The sequence below is a fragment of the Schistocerca serialis genome, chromosome 9 (assembly GCF_023864345.2).
Source record: "Schistocerca serialis cubense isolate TAMUIC-IGC-003099 chromosome 9, iqSchSeri2.2, whole genome shotgun sequence".
NCBI lineage: Eukaryota > Metazoa > Arthropoda > Insecta > Orthoptera > Acrididae > Schistocerca > Schistocerca serialis.
Window position 1 is genome coordinate 329,119,984 of NC_064646.1, and position 24,314 is coordinate 329,144,297.

The 24,314-nt window shown below is 39.5% G+C and overlaps 1 protein-coding gene across 1 annotated transcript in view; it reads left to right on the forward strand.

Annotated features, from left to right (window-relative positions):
• The window catches only part of LOC126419894 (quinone oxidoreductase-like protein 1), a 129,583-nt gene that overhangs the window by 81,375 nt on the left and 23,894 nt on the right, over window positions 1-24,314 (forward strand). The window contains exons 3-6 of the mRNA XM_050087157.1: window positions 2,467-2,577; window positions 13,210-13,505; window positions 13,790-13,915; window positions 14,067-14,218. Of these exons, the coding sequence (XP_049943114.1) occupies window positions 2,467-2,577; window positions 13,210-13,505; window positions 13,790-13,915; window positions 14,067-14,218 (685 nt within the window). The remainder of the gene's footprint in view (window positions 1-2,466; window positions 2,578-13,209; window positions 13,506-13,789; window positions 13,916-14,066; window positions 14,219-24,314) is intronic.

Consider the following 24,314-nt stretch of genomic DNA (forward strand, 5'->3'; position numbering starts at 1 on the left):
GGGGCGGCCGGGATGATTGGGTTTGTGAATTTTAGGAAGAAGGTAGAAGGTAGGGGTGCGGGGTGTCGGTGGGGTCAGGAGGTTGATGGAGTCAGGTGAAAGGTTTTGCAGGGGGCCTAAGGTTCTGAGGATTCCCTATGAAATCCCCAAACCACCTTCCCTACCCTCTGGCTCCTATCCTTGTAACCGCCCCCGGTGTAAAACCTGTCCCATGCACCCTCCCACCACCACCTACTCCAGTCCTGTAACCCGGTATACACGATCAAAGGCAGAGCCACGTGTGAAAGCACCCACGTGATTTACCAACTGACGTGCCTACACTGTGATGCATTCTATGTGGGAATGACCAGCAACAAACTGTCCATTCGCATGAATGGACACAGGCAGACAGTGTTTGTTGGTAATGAGGATCACCCTGTGGCTAAACATGCCTTAGTGCACGGCTAGCACATCTTGGCGCAGTGTTACACCGTCCGGGTTATCTGGATACTTCCCACCAACACCAACCTATCCGAACTCCGGAGATGGGAACTTGCTCTTCAATATATCCTCTCTTCCCGTTACCCACCCGGCCTCAATCTCCGCTAATCTCAAGTTGCCACCACTCATACCTCACATGTCATTCAACAACATCTTTGCCTCTGCACTTCCGCCTCGACTGACATCTCTGCCCAAACTCTTTGTCTTTAAATATGTCTGCTTGTGTCTGTATATGTGTGGATGGATATGTGTGTGTATGCGCGAGTGTATACCCGTCCTTTTTTCCCCCTAAGGTAAGTCTTTCCGCTCCCAGGATTGGAATGACTCCTTACCCTCTCCCTTAAAACCCACATCCTTTCTTCTTTCCCTCTCCTTCCCTCTTTCCTGATGAGGCAACAGTTTGTTGCGAAAGCTTGAATTTTGTGTGTATGTTTGTGTTTGTTTGTGTGTCTTTCGATCTGCCAGTGCTTTCGTTTGGTAAGTCACATCATCTTTGTTTTTTGATGAAAAAAGAGAGAGAAGGAAACTGCCATATGATTGTGAATTACTAAATTTATCTTCTCTACTATCTGGATTTTGGCTTTTCTGCTGTTATCAAGTACAATGCTAAAAGTTGTTTGACCATTTGTGGATAAGACATCTGTTGTCTCAGGGTAAAATAATAGATAATGAAAGCCATGTCAAGGGATGCACTTATTTTTTCCAATATGTAGAAGAAATATAATGACAAAGGAATACTGATCAGTGGCTGGTTTGAAGTGTCAATGGATTTGTTGGGTCACATTGGAAGAAATGGTGCGGGAAATCTGTTTCTTGCACAGCCTCTGTAAGGTTATCTAGCTGTAAAGTTTCTGGAAAGGTTAGTTGTCTGCTTAAAAAACTCCTTTCAACTACAGATGCTGCATCGGCAGGTGCAAGGACTGTAGAGGAGGGACTTTTTGATGTGGAATGTGTGATAGGTGGGAAAGTTAAGGTACTGTTGGTGGTTGATGTGTTTGGAATGGCCAGAGACTTCTAGGGAGATAGAAATCGGTATTCAGAAAGGTAGGCCATTGAACTGATAAAGGATGTGTGAAGCAGGCTCAAAAGTTTGTAATATGATACTGATGGAAATATACTGTCCTTGCCATGTGCCTAGGTTATGATGTTATCAGTGAATCTGAAACAGATGAGAAACACAAGGTGTTGAGGGACAGGACTGATTCCATTGGGGATGCATATGCGGTTCTGCAGGTTTATGTGTAAATTTCGTCTTAGAAAAAATAATTATGAGTCAGAAGGCATTCAACAGGAAAGATTTGGTAGAAGTTGATTTGTTTGGCATGAGGAAAGTAAGTAACAATCGAAACAGTGGGTTACTTTCCATGCATCTACTCCAAAGAAGTGAAAGACAAGACTGTCTGCACACCTGGAAGTAATGTTCAGAGTGCCTCAGAAACATGTAGTAGGGCCATAACTATCCCTGTTCTATATTAATATGCAGGTGATGACTTTGTCTCTGAAAAAGTGTTATCCTATAATAGTTATCCAGTCAGACTTTCATAAAATATTGGTATAGTTATAAGACTTGCAACTAGCCATTTATGCAAGTGTTAAATTGCAGATTTTGAGGAACAAACATTTCCTGAAACAATTCATAAATTACTATAGGAGTTAGTCGCTTTATGTAAATACATGAAGGTTGTAATATATGTGACTACAAAGAGGAACAAATCTGTAGGATCATTTGTAGACAAATAGTGTGGCAAGTTTCAGTTGACTTGCTGGGAGCTGTAATATACCTGTAAAAGGGATGGCTTACCTTTGTATGACACATAATGGAATACTATTAAATTGTGTGTAATTCATATTGACAATTTGGAAATAAATGTAAATTTTTAAGGAAAAAAAAACCATTCTCATTAAATACAATAAGTAGTTGTCTTATTTCAATAGAAGTAAATAGTAATTTTTTGGTAAAGTTATAATAATTTGTTGGGTTTCCAGTATTGAAGCCAGATGATGTAAGCTTTGTTGACGCTGCTGCCTGCATTGGGGACGCCGTAAAAGCCTACACTGCACTTCATTACCTTGGGAAACTGAACTCTGGAGACACAGGTGAGACAAAATACATGTTTCACTGTTCAGCAGAATTTTAAATGCAGTTAATGGTACAATCAGCATTTTGGAATGTAATTTTAGACTGGCAAATAATTACATACTTTCGGTAAGCTCGCTTGAATTAACACTGATACAGTCATGCTTGTTCCTTATCCTTTACTCCTTCCCTTATTTCTATTCCATCGGAACATTCCATTACCATATTTATATGGATGATATTCCTTGTTATGCAGTAGTATCATACATGCTAACAACTCAACACAACATTCTGAGATGAATGTATGGACTTAAACCAACATCTGACATGTCCAGAGCCATGAGAGGTGCATAAATAAATATACTGGTGAACTGCCCCACACAGGCCATAGCCTTACTAATTCACAGTTTTGCTTTATATTCATCAAATATTGGTTTGCCCCTGTATACAACATACATCAGTAGGTCTGTGTGGATGGGATTGACTTTCTAAAACCATCTATACCAATGGTTCCCAACCTTTCTCTGACCATTACCCCTTTGCGTAATGAGATGTTAGCTAGTAACCTCCCACCCTTTCCCCACCACCATCATTGTTAACGCCTAACTACACTTTGGAATGAAAAAGAATTTTTGTTGCATACTTTTATTTTTAAAATGATAAAAGATATTTAGTTTTTGTAGATGTTTTACTGAAACACAAACTAATGAGCCAGCGACACATCTGGTACTGCTTATTTCTAACAACTCTTTTATAGAATGATGAAGCAATCCTGAGTGCACTGCGAGTGGTACCTACAACTCCTCCTCCAAAAAGAAACGTAACTATCCACATTGAGGACAGACACTTGATGCAAAACATGCTTCCTCTGCACCAATCCTCTTCCTAGGGATCCTTGCTGCAACCCATTTAAAATCAATCAAGGTAAAATGCATTCTCTATACTTATCATTTGTAAATTACTTAATTGCTAGACGCCTTACTTCTGAAATGACCGAAATTGGAAGGCCTCAGGCTGCTGATGCTTTGTGTCTGACCACTGCCAATAATAATAATAATAATAATAATAATAATAATAATAATAATTATAATACTGTGTAGACAGTACAGCAGTGAAGTAGTCACTACAAAGTTATTGTTGTGTTGTGCTGTCAGTGTGTTCCTCTGTTGGAAGCAAATAATGAAGCAATTTTTGAAACATTGCAGGAACTACCGACAACTTAGAGAGAGAATTTCCATAAGATATATAAGCATATGAGATGTACATGTCGCATTCTATTGAGACAGGTTATGGTACAAAGTACGTGTGTAGTGGGTGGACTATTTGAAGAAGACAATATTCGTGCATTTATTTCACAAGCTGTAACCTCCACTACATTGTGTCACATGTTGATGCTAGTAATTGGAAAAAAGGTGGTTATTGGTAACACATGTACTGTAAGCAGTATTACAATCTTATGAAATAGTGGTAAAAGTTATGATCTTTTTAAAAAAATTGCATTCATGGCCAAAACACAGTCAACCCCTTTTCTTTTTTACCCCTCATAAAATTTCCTTTTATCCCCCAGGGGGTTATTACTCCCAGCTTGGGAAGCGTTGATCTGTGAGGTGGTGTAGGTATCACATCACACCCAAGTTGGCCCTCATTTGTAAGTAATCAATGAAAAAGTTTTACATCATACTCTAGAGCCTTAAAATTCAGTGTAGCACAGTGGTTAAGATGTACAGAGAGAGTCAAAAAGGAGTTCTTTACGTTGGAATGGTAGAGAAATTCCTCTCGATAACTTACAGAATCGGTAGCAAACAACCTCATGTTTGATTCAAGTAGTGGATCAGTACCCCATTCTGTCACCAGCATAGTGCACAATTCAAATGGCTACTTTCACTAGTGTGGAATTTGCTCACTGTGTGTTTTGGTTTAATGAAACGAACTCTGCAACAACTGTTCAATGTAAATTTCACACCGAATACACTAAAGAACCTCCTAGCTGGCCTATAATGTACTTCTGGCACAAGAACTTTGTTAAGACTGGTTGCTCACTACAACATGATAATTCACTTGCTACTTGATGATTATGTCGAACAGGTTAGGGAGAAACTTCCTGGCGGATTAAAACTGTGTGCCAGACCGAGACTCGAACTTGGGACCTTTGCCTTTCGCGGGCAAAGCTGTGTCGACGGGGCGTGAGTCATGCTTGGGTAGCTTGGTTGGTAGAGCACTTGCCCGCGAAAGGCAAAGGTCCCGAGTTCAAGTCTCAGTCTGGCACACAGTTTTGATCTGCCAGGAAGTTTCATATCAGTGCACACTCTGCTGCGGAGTGAAAATCTTATTCAGGTTAGGGAGAGATTTGCCTGGAGTCCACAAAAGTCAGTGTGATTTGTTTGGTGAGTACTGCATAGGTGTTTACTCTTGAAACCGTACTGAGTCATAATGGCACAGAACATTGATGAGTCATATAAGGTTGCTCATGGAGAATTCTGTGCAGAGATGTTGCATTGGACAGAGGATGTCCAGACATTCCTGAATACAACAATCTTTAGCGATGAGTCAACATTTCATATCAGTGGCATGGTGAACACTCACAACTGCGTGATATGAGTCAGCAAAAATCCACATGGAACACATTCGTGACAGCCCTAGAGTTAATGTGTTTTGTGCCCTTAGAAAATTGAAAATTTACAGCCCTTTCTTCTTCAAGGAGAAAACTGTCACTGGTATTGTGTATATGGATATGCTTGAAAACATTTGAATGCCACAGATCAGTGAAGGTGACGGAGATGGGATGGTTTTCCACCAGCAAGATGGTGCGCCTCATTTCCTCACGGAAGTTCAAGGTTTCTTCGCTAATTGCTTCCCAGGTTCGTGGACTGGCTGTGAAGGAAAAATTGTGTAGACACATTATTCCCCAGACTTGACACCACTGGATTTCTTTCTCCTGGGTTTCATTGAAGACCTTGTGTATGTTTCTCCCCTACCAAACAATTAAGCCTACCTGAAAAATCGAATCTATGCTGCTGTTGCACAAATTATGCCCAATTTTCTGCAACAAATGTGGGAAGAAATTGACTACCAGTGAGATATTTTCTGCATCGCAAATGGTAGTCATATCAAACCAAAATGACACATCTATCAGTTCTCTAGCTTATCTCAATAAATTTCTATATCATTCCGAAGTTGTGAAGTCCTTTTTCTCTCACCTGGTATTCTGACATGTAGAAGTTGTGGGTTCGATTCCTGTCAGATGCATTACAATTTGTATTTTTAAATGTTTATTGAAATAACTTTGATCATTATTTTTATTCATTTAATTAGTTTAAACGTAAATTTTTATTTCTAATCCTTTCCCATGTCATTTTAATCATTGTAATTAATTTTATTTGCTCTAATTTTTTATTCCTGTCATTCTTTTTTTCATTTGGAATCTGTGCACATGATTTTAGTTATTTCTATTTGTCTATCAAATATTTAAATGTTGGAAAATGCCAATCTGTTACAAACGAAAGAAGAGAGAATTTTTTTATCTTAGCTGTGCAGTGGCATTAAAAAATTATTTTTTGTTACAAGACTTTTTTTTAATTCTCAATCAAACATTTAAAACATAATTTCATAAATAAAACTAAATTCAAGCAATATTGTGAATAGAATTAATGAATGCAATAATGTGAATGAAAATATAAAATAATAAAACAAGAGAAATTAAATCAAAGTTAATAACGATGATGATGATGATGATGATGATAACAAATAAAAAATCTGACAGTGTGGCAAAGCATTAGAAATAAAGACATTTAGACCAATTAAATTAATAAAAATAAAGATTCAAAAATAAAAATTTTGATGCATCTGAAAGGATTCGAACCCACAACCTCTAACATCTGTGGAACATATCTTAACCATTATGCTATGCTGCTGCTCAAGGTAAGATTCTAGAGTAGCAATATCAAAGTGTGTTCTGCAGAGCCCTGAGGCTCCACAAGGCCTCTGTGAAGGCTCCACTAAAATAATGTCGACCTTCAGAATAAAGCACATAAAGTCTTGTCACGCACTGAGAAAACAACTCATAAATATCATATCAATATTGCTGTTATGAAGTTGGTTTTTCTCTCCGTGCTTAACAGGTGAAAATGAGGTGACAAGCAACATAATAAATCTACAGACAAAAGAATTTAGTTTGTAAGAGTAGATATGTGGTGATCCATTACTCGTAACTAAACACGCACACAGGAGCCGTGCGAACCCTTTCTCCCGTCCTCTCTCCCACTCGCCACAAGCATTCCACTACACTCTCTCCATCTCCATCTCTCTCTCAACCACAAATACCTGGAACTGCCTCAAAGGATTTCATCGCTTCTTCACGCTTCACTGTCCGGGTTTTATATAGCAAAAGGTGTTGACTTTGTTTTGGCCATGAAATTATTTTTTTTTTTAAAGATCATAACTATTACCACTATTTCATAAGATTGTAATACTGATTACAGTACATGTGTTACCAATAACCACCTTTTTTTTCAATTATTATCATCAACATGTGACACAATGTAGTGGAGGTTACAGCTTGTGAAACAAATGTATGAATATATAAACCCATTCCACGCAGTACAGAGTACAGTTCCAACTCAATTGCAATGTGCAGTCTAGTTTGGCACGGTGAATCCATGCACTGTTCTCAGACCCCAGTACATTTGGTTCATGTTTTTATTGACCACAGTCATAAAATTCAATGTTTGTTTGTTCTGTTGTAAAATTAAACTGTTGAACTTAAAAGATAGAATGGAGCATTGGCTTAAAAATTTTGTAGCAAGATCTTGCATCGAAAGTTCAAAGGCGATTGTCTGGAAAATGCAGCATCAACCTGCAAGATTTCTGATCAAGACTATAAGATTCAAGATGATAATGTAATGACATTTATTTCCATGGTTTCAAGCAGTGAGATATGAAGCAAGTCACTAAGGATGAAGAAAAGAAAATTCATGAATCTTATATCAATCTTGGATTTGTTGTTCCTAATGGCTCGCCTCTTTGTATTTTATGTAGTAACTCTGAATACTTCCACAGTGCCTGCTACGAAGTGCTACCGTTTAGAAACTATAAACCCTGATTGAAAAGACAAGACTGAAGATTTTTTTATATGTAACAAAGAACAATTACTAAGAAGTCAGATACCTATGAAGTGAAGTGTGCAAATCAAACGCTCAATGGAAAAGCCATGAAGACATCATATTTGGTCAGCTATCACATTGCAGAAGCAGTCCAAGCACACACTATCACTGAGAATTTAATAAAACCATGTGTGGTAGACATAACACAATGATGCTCCATGAAAATATCTTCAAATCATGAAGTCAAATTAATGACCTAACAGGCTATATCAAACAAGTACTCCAACCCAACAAATATGTCTCGCACATAGAAGAGTTGACTGATGTCGCTGGACTGGCGATCCTGGTAACTGTATGATATCCATATAGACAATCACATGGCATCGCTGCCAACTAACACTACTGTATCTTTCTTTTTTCTGTGATTAACTTCTCTCACTCAATTGTCATGATTGTGTTGATATTTGTACAGATGGGGGCATGGCAATGATGTCGAAATAGCAAGAGTGGTAGAACTAATAAAAAGTAAAACACCAAACTCAAGTTCCAGCCATTGTATCCTGCATAGATGATCACTTACGATGAAGCAGTGAAAATAATTAATTACTTTAAATCCCCTCTTCAATGTTGATTGTTTTCATGGTTACATGAAGATCATAGAAGCAGACATAGAACACTACTGCTATACACCAAGGTTAGATGGTTGTTTTGTGGTAAAACCTTAATGAGATTATATGAACTAAGGGCTAAATTACAAGCTATTATGACCAATATTTCATTCACGTTAAGACTGTTTGAGTGATGCAATTTAGTTGTTCAGACTATCTTTGTAGGCTGAGATGTCTGGAAAACTTAATTTATTAAATCTATGTTTACAAGGAAAACAGACAACAGTTTTCTGTGCTTGCAACAAAAAACTGCCATAAAAAATTATATTTTTGGATGGCATGTGATGACAAGAGAGAACTAGAAAGCATTTTAACACTGAATTTTTTCATTTGTAGTAAAGTAGAATTACCAAATAAAATATTTGAAGAATTCGTCCAATGTCTTCATGATATGCGTGCATCTTTTGAGATTTATTTTTCTGATGAGTGGATCACAAAACTGAAAATGAATTCATGGATTCACAATGTTGTATTCTCCTTTTGTACACACAGTTGGACATGGAGAACAGTCAATTGATTAACACACACATAGTGAATAAACATAACTTTTTATTTATTAATGATAGAACACTATCTTTTATAGTTCTCCTACCTGCTAGGGCTGAAGTTATCGCGTGTAGGATTATGTGTAAAATTCGTGGTTGTCATAGAGCACAAAGAAGAAGCCGAAAACACTGGGCAGTGAGAGAAAGCAAATCTGTAATTCTCAAACTCTGAATATTCTCAGTGCGGTTACTACTAACTCACACAAGCAGAACACAACTCAACACTCAATATACCCTAGTCTGGCATAAGCTCAGCAGAGTGAGGACCCAACAAGTCCATCAACTGGAAGCAGAAATGGAACTCTCCTTGCTTGTCCCATGCAGCCATGTCATTCCGCTGCACGATGGTGGCACATTGCCTTGCCTGCATTGGTGTTGACATCAGCATCTTTGCAATGGTAGATGGCTGGTGTGAAGTTACTGATGATCAATGACACAGCTGTCCTCTGGCCCTCCCCCTCTCCCCCTATTCCACCCCAACCACACACACTAATGCAACTCCTTCATAGGATGCAACATAGGCTGCAGCACAGACTGTCAGCATGGCAGCAACACTGTAAGTTGTTCCAAGTTAACATCCATCGACATCCCCAATCGAGGAGATGACTGTCCTGCAGGAGAAGACAGTTGCACCAGTGATGACAGCCGCTGCAGGCTCTGGTGACAAACTGGGTCTGTGAACCCGAAAGGAGGCAGCAGTATATCACAAGAAGCAACAGGGCAAAGTTGGTTTTGGTGCGCTGGTGCAGTCCCATCAAACTTTCTATAGTGTAAGTGGATTGCAAAAGCACCATTTTCCAATCTACAACGCTTGCAATAATCTACAACGCTTGCAATAAACTGCAAACAGAAACAGTTGCTAAGCTGAAACATAGGCATGCATGGTAGGGCATAGATCCTCTGAGGTGGATGCATACTGTGAAGTAATGTGCTATGCCGACGACCGTGAAATGTTCCACTGGCAACTTGCCATCCCTAGACAAGGAGCAGTATGATGGTAAAAACACTTCGAAGGCCTGTTCCCACAAGTGGATGGCCTGTAATGTGTTCATCTGAGCCCTGAAGATTCTAACAAAATGTTCCACACCACTACTGAAAGGACGCCGTGAGGATGTGAGCTGTCGCCCATTGCCAGACACAATGACTTGTGACAATCCTTCAATACAAATAAAGGTGAGACTAGATACGTGTCGGGAACATCATATGTATATGACAAAATACTGAAGTCAGATCGGCCACAGTATTCACGTATGTCATGGGGGCAATGAAGGGGAACTTGCTGTAAGCTTCCACCACCAATAGCCTTTCGGTACTCCAAAATGGGCTATCAAAGCCAATGTGTAAGCACTGCTGTGGTCCAGCAGGATGTGGCCAAGCAAAGTATTGCTGAGGGGAGGAGCAGCCTCATGTTCCACACACTTGGTACTCCGCACAGCTCAATACTCAGTATATTCTAGTCTGGCGTAAGCTCGGCAGATTGAAGACTTGACAGTTCCATCGACCGAAAGCAAAAGTAGAAATCTCCTTGCTCATCCCTTGGTGCCATATTTCATAACCACTGTGCAGTGCTGGCACCCTGAGGAGCATGGCAAAAGGCTCATCCAGATGGGTGCTACCAGTGATGCAGCATTCACATGCAGCATCTTTGTGTAGGTAGACTGCTGGCGTGAAGTTATCAGTGAAGAAAGACAGCACACACAATCCTTTTGTACTGAATTTACAGAAGCCAGAAAATATGTCCGACGAAATCCATGAATTGTTTTGAAAAATGATATCAGATTCAAGCACAGAATCATTGTTGATGATTTTTGGAACAAGGTTCATGATGAATACACACTTCAAAAAAAAGTTTTGCTTCACTTCAGTTCCAAGAGTTCCGGAACATGTACAGAAATTTGGAATAGAGATCAACATAAACATAATTTCCACCCTTTTTATTGCTCATGAAAACCACATATTGCATGTTGTACCACCATACAGTGAGATCTTCAGAGGTGGTGTTCCAGACTGCTGTACACATCAATACCTCTAATACCCAGTACCACGTCCTCTTGCATTGATGCATGCCTGTAATCGTCATGGCACACTATCCATAAGTTCATCAAGGCACTGTTGGTCCAGATTGTCCCATTCCTCAACAGCGATTCAGCATAAATCCCTCAGAGTGGTTGGTGGGTCACGTCGTCGATAAACAGCCCTTTTCAATCTATCCCAGGCATGTTCAATAGCATTCAGGTCTAGAGAACATGCTGACCACTCTAGTCGAGTGAGGTCGTTATTCTGAAGGAAGTCATTCACAAGATGTACACAATGGGGTGCGAATTGTCATCCATGAAGATGAATGCCTCGTCAGTATGCTGCAGATATGGTTGCACTATCGGTCGGAGGGTGGCATTCATGTATCATATAGCTGTTATGGCACCTTCCATGACCACCAATGGCATACGTTGGCCCCACATAATGCCAACCCAAAACAGCAGGAAACCTCCACCTTTCTGCACTCCCTGGACAATGTGTCTAAGACGTTCAGCCTGACTGGGTTGCCTCCAAACACGTCTCCAACGATTGTATGGTTGGAGGCATATGCGACACTCATCGGTGAAGAGAATGTGATGCCAGTCCTGATCGGTCCATTCGACATGTTGTTGGGCCCATCTGTACTGCACTGCATGGTGTTGTGGTTGCAAAGATGGACCTCGCTATGGATGTCAGGAGCGAAGTTACGCATCGTGCAGTCTATTGTGCACAGTTTGAGTTGTAACACAGTGACCTGTGGCTGCACGAAAAGCATTATTCAACATGGTGACATTGCTGTCAGGGTTCCTCCGAGCTGTAATCCATGGGTAGCGGTCATCCATAGCAGTAGTAGCCCTTGGGTAGCCTGAGTGAGACATGTCATCGACAGTTCTTGATTCTCTCTATCTCACCCATGTCCAAACAACATCGCTTTGGTTCTCAGAGACGCCTGGATACTTCCCTTGTTGAGAGCCCTTCCTGGCACAAAGCAACAATGTGGATGTGACTGAACTGCGGTACTGACCATCTGGGCAGACAACATGAGCTGTGTACTTCCTTCCTGGTGGAATGACTGGAACTGATTGGCTATCGGGCCCCATCCGTCTAATAGGCACTACTCATGCATGGTTGTTTACATCTTTGGGCAGGTTAAGTGACATCTCTGAATAGTCAAAGGGACTGTGTATATTCACAGTCAACATCTATCTTCAGGAGTTCTGGGAACCGGAGTGACGCAAAACTTTTTTTGATGTGAGTACATTCACAACTTGCCAACGGGCTGTTACTGTCCTTTTCCCATTCCCAACAATATACTTGGGTGAAATAAGATTGTTGGCATATGCTGCTACATATTACTAAAGTAGACTGGATGCTGAACCTAACATATGCCTTCAACTCTCTTCTGTTAAGCCTGACATTAAACAGTTCATCAAATAAAACAATTACTTCATACCTCCCTTTAAATGGAAACACTTTTATCAATTTACGGTGGAATGAATACAGTGTTATTTTGTGTAATGTATTATTGTGTTTTGTTTTTGTATATTGTTGTAGAAGTCAGTGGTGTACAATGCAAATATTTTTATATGATTTTCGCTAAATGATTATAATTAAAGGGTGCAAATAAAACCAGGTTTTGGTTATTTTAGGACTTCATAAAATATTTAGTATTTCAAAAGGCTTCAGTCACTAAAAAAATTTGAACCGCTAGTCTACAGTATCACGTGAAATTCTTATTCATGAATTACTAGCAGCCAAGGGACCACCTGAGTGAATGGTTGCAGTGTGTGATACAAGGGACCCTAACCTACACCACTGTACAGATGGTTGCAAAATGCCAATTCCACCCCCCACCCCCCCTGGGACCTCTCCTTGTTAGAGAGTAATACTGCATGAATGGCAGACATGATGATGTAATGTTCCTCAGTAGATCTCGAGTCACATGCAGTAAGCTGCACAAAGTAAAGAGAACTATCCAAGTCTTCACTAGAAGTGGGTCTCTCTCATCCTGGGTCTGAGTGACGTGCCCTACCTTTTCAAGCTTTGTCAAACTATCCCCCCTCTCCTACCCAAGGAAGGTAGTAATAGTTCTGCAAGCTAAAATAGTGTCATCACATTAAATTTTAAGTCTGTGTTTCACTAATGCCAACGTTTCACCTTCTGGATCAATTTTCTTTCAGTTTGTTTTCTTGACTGAATTTTTGTTTGATACAAAGCTAAAGAATGAAGTGCTTCCTAAGGACATATGTAATAATTTAAATATATCTTTGAAAGAAAAAATAATTAATTGTAAATAAATTGATACTGATAATATTTATTTGCAGTTCTCATTATTGATGGGGCCAGCTCATTTGGCAGCATCTGTGTGCAATTGGCCCATCACTGGGGTGCAAGGGTACTTACTACAGCCACGTCAGATGACGAGAAGGCATATCTGCAAGGCCCTGGCCGGGGCATTGCCCATGTTGTTGAAGTGGGAACAGGTGGACTTACAGGACAGGCCCAGAGAAGCAGCAGTACCAGCAGCCTTCGGTCTGGTATTATGCTCGAAACTGGCAATTTGGGTGTTGACATAATAGTGGACAGGGGTGGATTGCCATTCCTACCAGAAGATCAGCAGGTAAAGGCTGTCTGTTGAAGTTCCTTTGTAATACGATACAAAAGAGTCATGGTCTCATTAATATTATGTTTTGTCACACATAATGAAATATTACATGGGAAAGAACAAAAATATACTGCTATAAGTGTTATAGAAAGAGGATTGGTGTTTACAGCTGTAGTCTTCTGTGAGTTATATTTTCAGATTAATGAACAGTTGATTTTGCTTAATCTCTCCTGCTGTTTGTTCTAAATGATTTGCTTCTCATCAGTGGCCCTAACATTATCCTCTTCTTTTCTTTTTAGAATATTAATAATAATGTTTGCGACAACAGATGGAACTCTACCACAGCATATTCACCAACAAAACATGAGATAATTTCTTGCCTTGGGGTTGGGGGACGCTGGGTGACATCTAAAGCAAATCTTCAGGTAATGGTATATCTTCACTTTCCACTAACTTGACAAAAAACACACCTTGTATATGTTAATGAATATTGTAGACCTGAAATTATATACAGGGCAGAGTGTATAATATCTAGTGTGTTCTACAATAGCTTTATATTTGTGTCTACTTTTTCAGTTGGATCCACCTTATTCAAGGATGCTGTATTTACGTTGTGCTAGTGTTGGTTTTCTGTTTGAGCAGTCATGGATTTTGTCAAATGCCCAGCAAGGACGTTATCAGCATATACTGATGGACATTGTAGAAAAGATAAAAACTGGTATTGTACGGTGAGTGATTTATTGCTCAGTTACTAGACCTATTTTGATGGCAGATCTGGTTCCCTCCCTCGGCTACCACATTGTGTGTGTACTTTTTCATGTTCTTTTCCCATTTTTACTTACAGAAATATTTTAAGGATTTCACTCAGAAAATACTGAGCATTAATGAGACTATATTCATGCATAATTCACTCTTTATACATCACCTATCATGGTGAGTTGGAGGAAACCTAAATAAGAAATTAAATGGCCAGTTATTTGGATGTGAGAAACTTTCTCCAGTGCTTACACTGGGTGTCCCAGTTGGAATGGTAAGAACTCAGGGCAATGACAGGAACAATCATTCAGTACAAGAAAATGTAGTAAACATTGGCTCTATAGTGCATCTTAAGAGCTGTGAGCATGTCTTCGTCTTCAATACTTTGAAACAACTTTCTGCTACGGCAGACTCTTTGCTTTCCATATTTTGAGATATGGCAATATAGATCAAAACAAGTTAAAAATATCCAGTAAACGTGGGCTCTGAAGTGCATACCTTAAAAGCAACAAGCACTTGTTCATCTTCGGTGATGTAAAACACATCTTCCACTGAACAAGTTCTCATAGCTTGTAAGCTATGCACGTTAGTGCCCACATTCACTGCACGCTTTTTCCATACTATTTTCTTCCAAGATATGGAAAGCAACGAGTTTGCCATAGAAGGGATTTGTTTCTTAGTATTGAAGATGTAGTAGTGCTCATAGTTCTTAAGGTATACATTTTAGAGTCCATGTTTACCAGACTTTTTTTGCAATGAATCATCATTCTTTCCACATCCGTGAATATTGACCATTCCTACTGGGATGATCTGTATGTGCGTAGACAACCAAGAAGTCGTATATGGAGGTTATCAGTGTCATTCAGAGTGTAGAAACCATCTTGTCTGTAATCAAATGTAGCTAATTTATTTATCCACTTCATAACATAAAATTTTATGAACATGACATGTTAGAGAAAATATGGATATGTCAACCCATATGTTCCCTGCTTCCTGGTAGTGCACTGCTCAAGGTTATGGAAAAACGCACACAGAGGATTTCAATAAAATTTTAGTGTTCATAGTAATTTAATTGTGAAATGCGTGTGCTCGAACTGTACAAATATTCCCCTTATACTTTCCTCTCAAAGGAATTATATTTTTCTTTTTATCCATATAATTTTAATAGCCTAATTGACGCTAGTTTTCTTTGTGGCTACTTAATGAGATTAAGTTAATTTTATTTTTATTCAACTTGCCACTACTGTCTTATTTCTGACTTATTTTATCTTTTTAAATTTTTATCTTCTATATCATTTTTAACAGGTGCTTGGGCACTGTTAGTACTTACACCAAAGTACGTAATTTTCACATTAATTTCATATTTCGGCAATGTACATTTAACTTTCTTCAATTCAGTTATATACTACATATTCACCTTTTATTAATGTTTGGGGTAGTCAGTCACCTCTTACGCCTTCCACATATGACATCACTTCCTCTTGGAACATGACGGTCGCTAGTTTTCATGCGAGGTTACCATCTGCCATTGCATCATTTCATAACTCGAGTGCAGCTGTCATGTGCCTGCAGCCTAGTGTTCGGGTGTGATGGCCACGAGCCTCATGGTTCTTGTACTCCTGAAGGTGGATATAATTTCCCAAAACTGGTTGTGATTTTGAACCAATAAATTGTTTACAACTGAAGTGGTTAATTGACTGATTCTACTGAAATAATAACTGCAGTTACCTGCTTTAACATCTTCCTGGAGAAAGAAAGAACAATAGTCAATGACCTATATATCATACTGTGTGACAGTCTGCAGGATATATTGCAGATAGCGGGATGCAGAAAACGTAAGTCTAAAATTTAAAGCATAGTTAACATATCAGCATTTGAAATATTGTTAGTACGAAACAGTTGGTAGTATTAAGTTTTAACATTTATTGTTGCTATTAAATTACATGACCTGCTCTGTATTTGCTGGCACTAAATTAAGCATAACATTGATTTGTATTTCTGTCATGCCAGTTCTAGTGTTACATCCTTGCACTACCTCTATTAAGCCACTGACTTTGTAGTTTTAGAAGCACTGACATTTCTCATATGGACTGCATTCTGTTCATTATTCACCAACATAGTAATAAAGTGAAGTGCATGAAGGTCTTAAAGTAAATATACTTTCGGACTTCGTCATAAACTACAGGGTGTCCATAATTAAAGTTACAGTTTCAGAACACTGTAGGAGGAGAACCACTGCTCAGAAGATGTCAAATTGTAACAGCTTAAGAATTGATGCAGGGCGAAACATCCTGGAACAAAAAAGGACAAAAATTTTGTGTTGGGCCCAAAAAGTGCATGAAAAGCAGAATATCAGTTTTTAATTGTCCTGGGGCCAAAATCCACGAAGAAAGCAAAATGACATCGGTTTCTAATTGTCATGGAACTGGGGCAAGGCATGTTCAGTATGCTGTCGCACTTCTCTGCCACAAGTTGAAATCGAAGAAACAGCATATTCGACAATAGACTGGTTTGTCTTGGGGGTCATGTTCAGAATGTGTTGTGAAATGTCTGCCTTCAGTTCAGCTACATTCTTAATTGGAGCACCGAACATGACATCTTTCAGATAACCCCACAGCCAGAAGTCACACAGATTTAGATCAGGTGATCTGGACAGGCAGGCTGTGGGGAAATGATGACTGATAATTCTAGCACATCCGAAATTCCTGTACAGTAACTGCTTCATTGGCTGTATAATGTGTTGAGAAGTACCATCTTAAATAAACACGATCCTATCCACACTTACTTACTATTGAAAGTTGGAATGATAATGGTGCATTCTGAATCCCATGCCACTTTCCTTAATGTTAATCTAGTGTTCACCAAAGGCCAGTTATACACTTCTGTCCACATTAAACCTACCAACAAATAACAGTACTTAAATTTTGACAGTTGCCATCCTTCCCATGTCAAACGTTCCCTCCCATACAGCCATGGCATCCAAGGCAAATGTATTTATTTGGATGCAGACTCTTTACAGCAATACACCACCATTCTCACCTTACCCTTGTAACCCCACCAGCCTAGCCAAAAAGCGTATTTCCCTGGCCATCACATCCTATGGTGTACTGCTGACAAGTCCACAAAACAGCTTCGGAGCACACCATTGGTGACCCAGTATTATCCTGGTCTGGAATTTGTCAATCAGCTACTTAGACAGGTCCATGACTTCCTAAAATCATGCTCTGAAATGAGATCCATTGTGTCTGAAATTTTGCTCACTACACCTAGAATAGCTTTCCGCCGCTCTACCGATCTCCGTAATATTCTTCTATGCTCCTTCTGCACCTGTCTACTTACCCTATGGCTCCTACCCCTGTGACTGTCCCCGCTGCAAGACTTGCATTATGCACCCTCCTACCACCACCTAAAATAGCCCTGTAACTCGCAAAACATATAATATCAAAGGAAGAGCCACTTATGAAACGACACTTCACGTACCAGCTATTATGTAAACACTGTTTGGCCTTCTACATCAGCATGACTACCACAGGCAGAGGACGTACATTGGCACCTTGCAGTATCCTATTGCAAAGTGTGCTCTACAACATGACGTTCGTGATCACGGCACCTGTTTCACCACACCCGCCATCGGGATTCTTTCTCCAGACACCAGATTCTCAGAACTACACAGGTGGGAACTAGAACTTCAACATGTCCTTGGTTCTCGCCACTCACCTTGCCTTAATTTACGTAATTTCAACCGTCTCAGCATTTCTTCACTCCGTTTTAGTTTTCTACATCTTTCATTGTCTTTCCTGTCTATTTTTCACAGCCCCCTCCCACCTCTGTTACGTACAATGCACTTAGCTTTTCACTCTTATTAACCCACACATTATGTTTAAGCAGTAATCTTTGTCTGCATACTACCCTGTCTTCCACCTTTAAGCTCTCAGGTTTTCAAATCTTGCCTGATGCAGTCCACAATACTCATTCTTTCCTTCTCATCCCATACGGTAAGTCTCACCTGACCCATGGTTGTGGGTGAATTCCCCAAAATCTATCCATTTTCCTAGACCCCTCCAGTCCATTTCCTTCACCCTTCTTCCTTCCCCTTGAACCTTTCTGCCTGGAGGAGGATCCATAGTCTCTGAAAGCTTGCCAATTATGTGTTTGTTCTGCCACCGCTTGGCGAGTAGATTTTTTATCTATCCAATAAAATAATTTTGTCAGTAATTCATTGTTTACATTGTTATGTTTAAAATTTTAGCTACTTAGTTGTCCATCTCTCTTTCCATACGAATGTAGTAGTATTTATCTAGAGTCGTCCGGCAACATTATGACAGTTAACCCCCATTACATGATATATCTAAGGTTACACCTATGCTGCAGCACGCCAAGGGTACAAGTTTGGGATTGCAGTCTGGTTCTGGTAAGCCTACTATATTACACTATTTGCACAGAATATACCTTTTGAGAATCAGCGCATGCGCATTAGATGGCAGTTACGCATGGAACCCGAAGGAGACTGATTTGCTGTAAAGTCGTTCATATAGACTAAAAAAAATTTGTAAAATAAATTATTCAGTTATCAATATAATAGAGGGAAACATTCCACGTGGGAAAAAATATATATAAAAACAAAGATGAGGTGACTTACCGAATGAAAGCGCTGGCAGGTCGATAGACACACAAACATACACACGTGTGTGTGTGTGTGTGTGTGTGTGTGTGTGTGTGTGTGTGTGTGTGTGTGTGAGTGTATACCTGTCCTTTTTTCCCCCTAAGGTAAGTCTTTCCACTCCTGGGATTGGAATGACTCCTTACCCTCTCCCTTAAAACCCACATCCTTTCGTCTTTCCCTCTTCTTCCCTCTTTCCTGATGAGGCAACCGTTGGTTGCGAAAGCTAGAATTTTGTGTGTATGTTTGTGTTTGTTTGTGTGTCTATCGACCTGCCAGCGCTTTCGTTCGGTAAGTCACCTCATCTTTGTTTTTATATAAATTATTCAGTTATATATTGAGAGAGTAATCTGATTGCCATATTAAAGAAAGATGCATGTTAAATGAAAAATACATTTATTTTTCTTTATACCGTATTCACAGTGCACTTGGTATGCACAGTTTTTTCAAATCGACACTTCGATCCAACAGCAAGCAAATGCAACAATGTTCTGTGGAAGGGACAATACAGGCAGGAGCGTTGTCTTGGCCACTGATGTCACCTCTCTGAAACCAATCCCACCAAGTGACACTTAACTCTTTTTTCAAGTTACTGAACTGGTACAAGTGTACTAGTCTTTTATCTCTGAATATATGGTTGTACCAGTTTCAACCATACATACTAAAGGAACCCCAGCCTATGGTAAATCAGTATACAAATACATTTCTTGGTGTATACTGATTTACCATAGGCTGTGGTTCTTTTAGTATTTATGGTTGAAATTTTTAAAAAAATTCTGTCATGTTTAATAATAACGCAGTCTATTCGCTATATATGCTGACATTGAGTACTTTAAGTACCCTACTGTACTTATCAATGTATTTAGCAAAAAATGTTTTTTAGATCATCATGTCTGGAGGACCCTCAAAAGACAGAGACATAGGGAGAAAATGGGAATCTGGTGCATGAAAAAGAAAGGCTGAGTCAGTTCTGTCCAACCAGCCTCTGAGTTAGAGTATGATGAAATTTCTGAAGAAAACGTCAGGTGTAAATGCTCCAGAGGCCTCTGATGAAGCTTCAGGATTGAATGAATCTGTTACCCTTTCTGATACAGCAGCAGAGTTGTGTGAAACTGCCGTGATCGAAGATTGTGAGCCGAATAAAGACTTCAAAAGTGATAATCAAGAGCAAATTGTTCGTATAAGAGTGTCATTTACAGAATTAGATCCGGAAAAGTGCGTATTTCCAGACTTTGCATCGTCATGATTTAATTCAAAATGGCTCCCATCAAAACCTACAGAAATCTGATGAAAGCTACCCCAAAGATGCATATAAGACATTTTATTAAATTTTATTTTATTAGAAAATTGGGTAACAGCAAAAAGCAACATCGCAGATGATTAGCTTACTCCATATCTCAAGGTAAAGTTTATTGCTTTCCATGTCGACTTTTTTCACATTTGCAGGCACAGATGGTAACAGAAGGATGCTGTGACTGAAAAGATCTGAGTAGGGTATTGCAAAGGCATGAACAAAATCAAGGACATATGGAGTGCATGATTAGATGTATGGAATTCTGTAACTGAACCAAATACAGAAAAACAATAGATAAGGATTTTCAAACAGCTTATGGGAATTCAGCCAGATAAAATTTACAGCGACCGCCGATATTTCAGCGGGAGTACACGCCCCATTTTGAAGGCACAAACTGCAATGGACAGGCGATGTACAGTCAAATTCAAAACCTCGGTTCTCGAAGTAATTCTGGAAAGATCGATCTCTCTCTCTCTCTCTCTCTCTCTCTCTCTCTCTCTCTCTCTCTCTCTCTCTCACACACACACACACACACACACACACACACACACACACACACACACACTGAACAATAGTGCCACCAAAGAGGACCAAAGTCAGAGATATCGATAGAAAGACTACGAACTAGCAGGTGAGATAACATTAACTCTGTCCCTCTGTTTTTTGACAAGGGAGAGAGCAGGATTCCAGGCAGAGTTTAAGTAAAAACCTCCATCCCTGTTTTCAAGGTTACTCGCTAATTTAGTCTCAACTGCCTCCTTAATAACACTGTCCCAGTAGCTGGACGTGCATGTCAATATCTAAGCATTGTTGTATAACATCGGGTGACCCGTATCCAAGCAATGTTTGGTAACAGCAGACCTACTTGGCTGCTGTAATTGTGTGTGCCGTTTGTACTTAGTACATCGGTCCTCCACGGTCCTGATAGTCTGACCAACATAAGCCATGCCACAGCTACAAGGAATGTAGGCAGGTGTTTATCACATTTCTTCTACAACAGCTAAAATGTTTTTTGCCTTCATCAGTAAAGTTTGTGTGTCTTTTTTTACAAAATCAAGCAAGCTTTGTGATCTTATAAAAACTAAATTGACATTGACATTGAAACCTCCGTCTGATACACGATGGGAAAGTAGAATCCGAGCTGTAAAAGCAATATTTTTTTTTGCAATTTGATGATGTCATCAAAAGCATGAGTGACCCGAAAAATAGAACTGGTGATTTTGAAACTTTTAGTGACTGTGAAGCAGTCTTGAATGATACACTAACTTTTGAGTTTATTGTTGCAATACACGTGTGGTATGAGATTTTACTACGTGTCAACAATATAAGTAAACTATGACAATAGGTTCAAGTGAACCTGAAAATCACTATTGATACTTTATGTTCATTTCGTGACAGCTTTCAAGAATTCCATTACACAGGATTTGAAACAAGTGTTGCAGTAGCTTGATTGTTTGTAGAAAAAAGTAATTATGAAATTGTCAGTTTAAAAGAAACAGAATAACACAGAAAAACAAATATTCGGTTATGAACAAATTGATGAACCGAAACAATCTGCTGAAATGCCATACAGAGTTAGCTTTTTTAGCAGAATGATAGACGCTATAATAGTTGACAGTGAATGTCGATTCAAAGTGCTTAACAAATATTTTGAATGATTTGGTTTTGTTTGTAATATGAATTATTTGAAATCATTATCCAAGGATGACCTTCTCAAACTTTGTAATGATTGAGGTACAATACTTCAAGAAGGCGAAAATAGTGACATACAGCCTTTCAGACTTCATGAGGAACTCCAACTTTTAAAATCCAAACTACAGAACTCAATCTAAGATGCAAAACAACTTACTCAGTACATATTAGAAAATAATTTGGAAGAAGTATATTCAAATCTTTACATAACAATCAGATAAATGCTCACAGTTCCGGTCAGTACAACTTCTGCTGAGAGAAGTTTCTCAAAGTTAAAATTACTTAAGAAGCATGTTGTGCCAAGAAAGGCTATTCTGTGTTGTCAGTATTATCAATTGAAGCAGAAATAGTGGCTGGTATTAATTGTGATATAATCTTAAAAAAATTCAGTGAGGCAAAAGCTGTGGGTGTTACCTATTTGAAATTGACCATAAGATCCAAATTGGAGTAGTGGAATTTTAAGAAATATACAGTCAACGGTGAAAATTAAGTCTTTCCAAGAATTTTATGTAACTGTGAACTCACAGCAAATATAGTTGTATAGTACATTACTGCTGCCAGCAGCCTGAGTGTGTGCACTAACATATACACACACGTTTTACAGTGGATTCACAAAAAAGGGACAAAAAATTACTTGCAAGCACAGCAGCAGTAGTCATGTGCATATCAGGATAGTGCCAGGTAAAATGATAAATGCCAGGATTCATGGAAAAGATTAGTTCTATTGTGAAGAACAACCGCTACGGGATTCAGTGCTCACGAAAACTGGCTACAGTCATGGAGTGAACTGCATGTCGTACGGAAAGAGCATTGTGCCCTCCATAGGAAAGCCTGGCAAACACGTCCAGAGGGTAAGGAAGCTGACAGGCAAAAGAGCAACCTGCTGTTGCGGCCGCTACCTCACTGACTGCTCGTATACCTCACATGATGGCACCCATTCCTCCCCTTGGCAGGTTTGAGGTAGGAAGTTGGCATCTCTGAGTCAGCAATACTGTGGTGGCATCCTTTGCTCAGCGTAATAGCATGGGAGCCAGCCACAGGTACTGCGGAGTATTGTACATGACAGCTCACACCACTACCTAAAGCTAAATTAAAATGATGGAAGTAGAATACAATAAATTTTTTTACCGTTTTTAGTTACCATGTCGTCAGTAAAAGCAATAAAACTGACATGACTATCTAGTCATCATCTCAGCCTTAATTGTGTACACCATCTAAATAAAGTCTAAAATGCACCAATATGCTACAAGAATGAATCACAAAACATGTAAATAAGTGAAAAACGCTTCACAATTTTACCTTTATTGTGACATACAGGAAAAGAACATAAGAGATAAAACATCTGCTTACTGCATGTCAGCAACTATTAGTGTACTGATCAAAAACAGGTGGGAAAGAACTCCAGTGAATTTACTCCATCTTCAGGGTCTACACTTAGGACACACACAGGCATCCTGATACACAACCTTTGCCAGCATAGATAAGTATACTCATAGGTGCTAATGTTATGACAATGGGAAGCTGAGGCCAACCAAACTTTGTTAACAGTGGTAAAATACACTGGCAAGAAATGCTCGTATCCCTAATTTAGCAAGTACCTTCAGCAGTTCATGGTCACAGGCAGTAACAAGGCATAGTTACACAAGTTCTTGGCTTGTGTACTTACTGATTTTTACATAATATCCAGGCGACACACCACAGCGACACCAAGCAGTGCAAATACATTCTTGTGTGTTATATACAAAAGCACCACCATAATACGAGGGTTGGAACTTAAATAGTGGCAACACTACTGTGGAGACACTATGCAATGGAATCTACTATTGTCGCTGATAGCGCATGTTGTTGACATACCTACCTTACCTCCGAGCAAATGGACTCGCCCATCCCCCGTCACTAGTGTCCACACAATCGAGAGAAACACAGACTCTTGTGAACGGGTGGTCTAACATGACGGTGTCACTATGTTTTTGAAATGGGAACAATGGAGTTGGATCACGATTGAATCTGCCATCAATGCACAGTATTACTGTTCATTTTTGGAACATCACCTGCGACCAGCTTTGCGAAAGAAGCGGTGGCACTTTCTGTGCAACCCCCCACACTTGTGCATTATCTGGGCAACAAAACGAGGCACCAAATGTCATCGACATACTGCTGGGCTATAATGGTGTCCCCGTAGATGACAACGAAAGGGGTCCTGCTATGAAAGGAAGTGGCACTTCACGCCATCACTTCTAGTTGTTGGGCTGTATCGCAGCCGATAATCAGGGTGGTATCCCACCACTTTCTAGGGTATCTCCAGACGCATCTTTGCTGATCATTGGAGCTCAATTTGAAGCTCATCACTCAAGACAAGTCTGCTTCAGTCAATCAGATTCAGGGCTGAAGACATGTCTAGAGATGCCCCAGACAGTAGTGG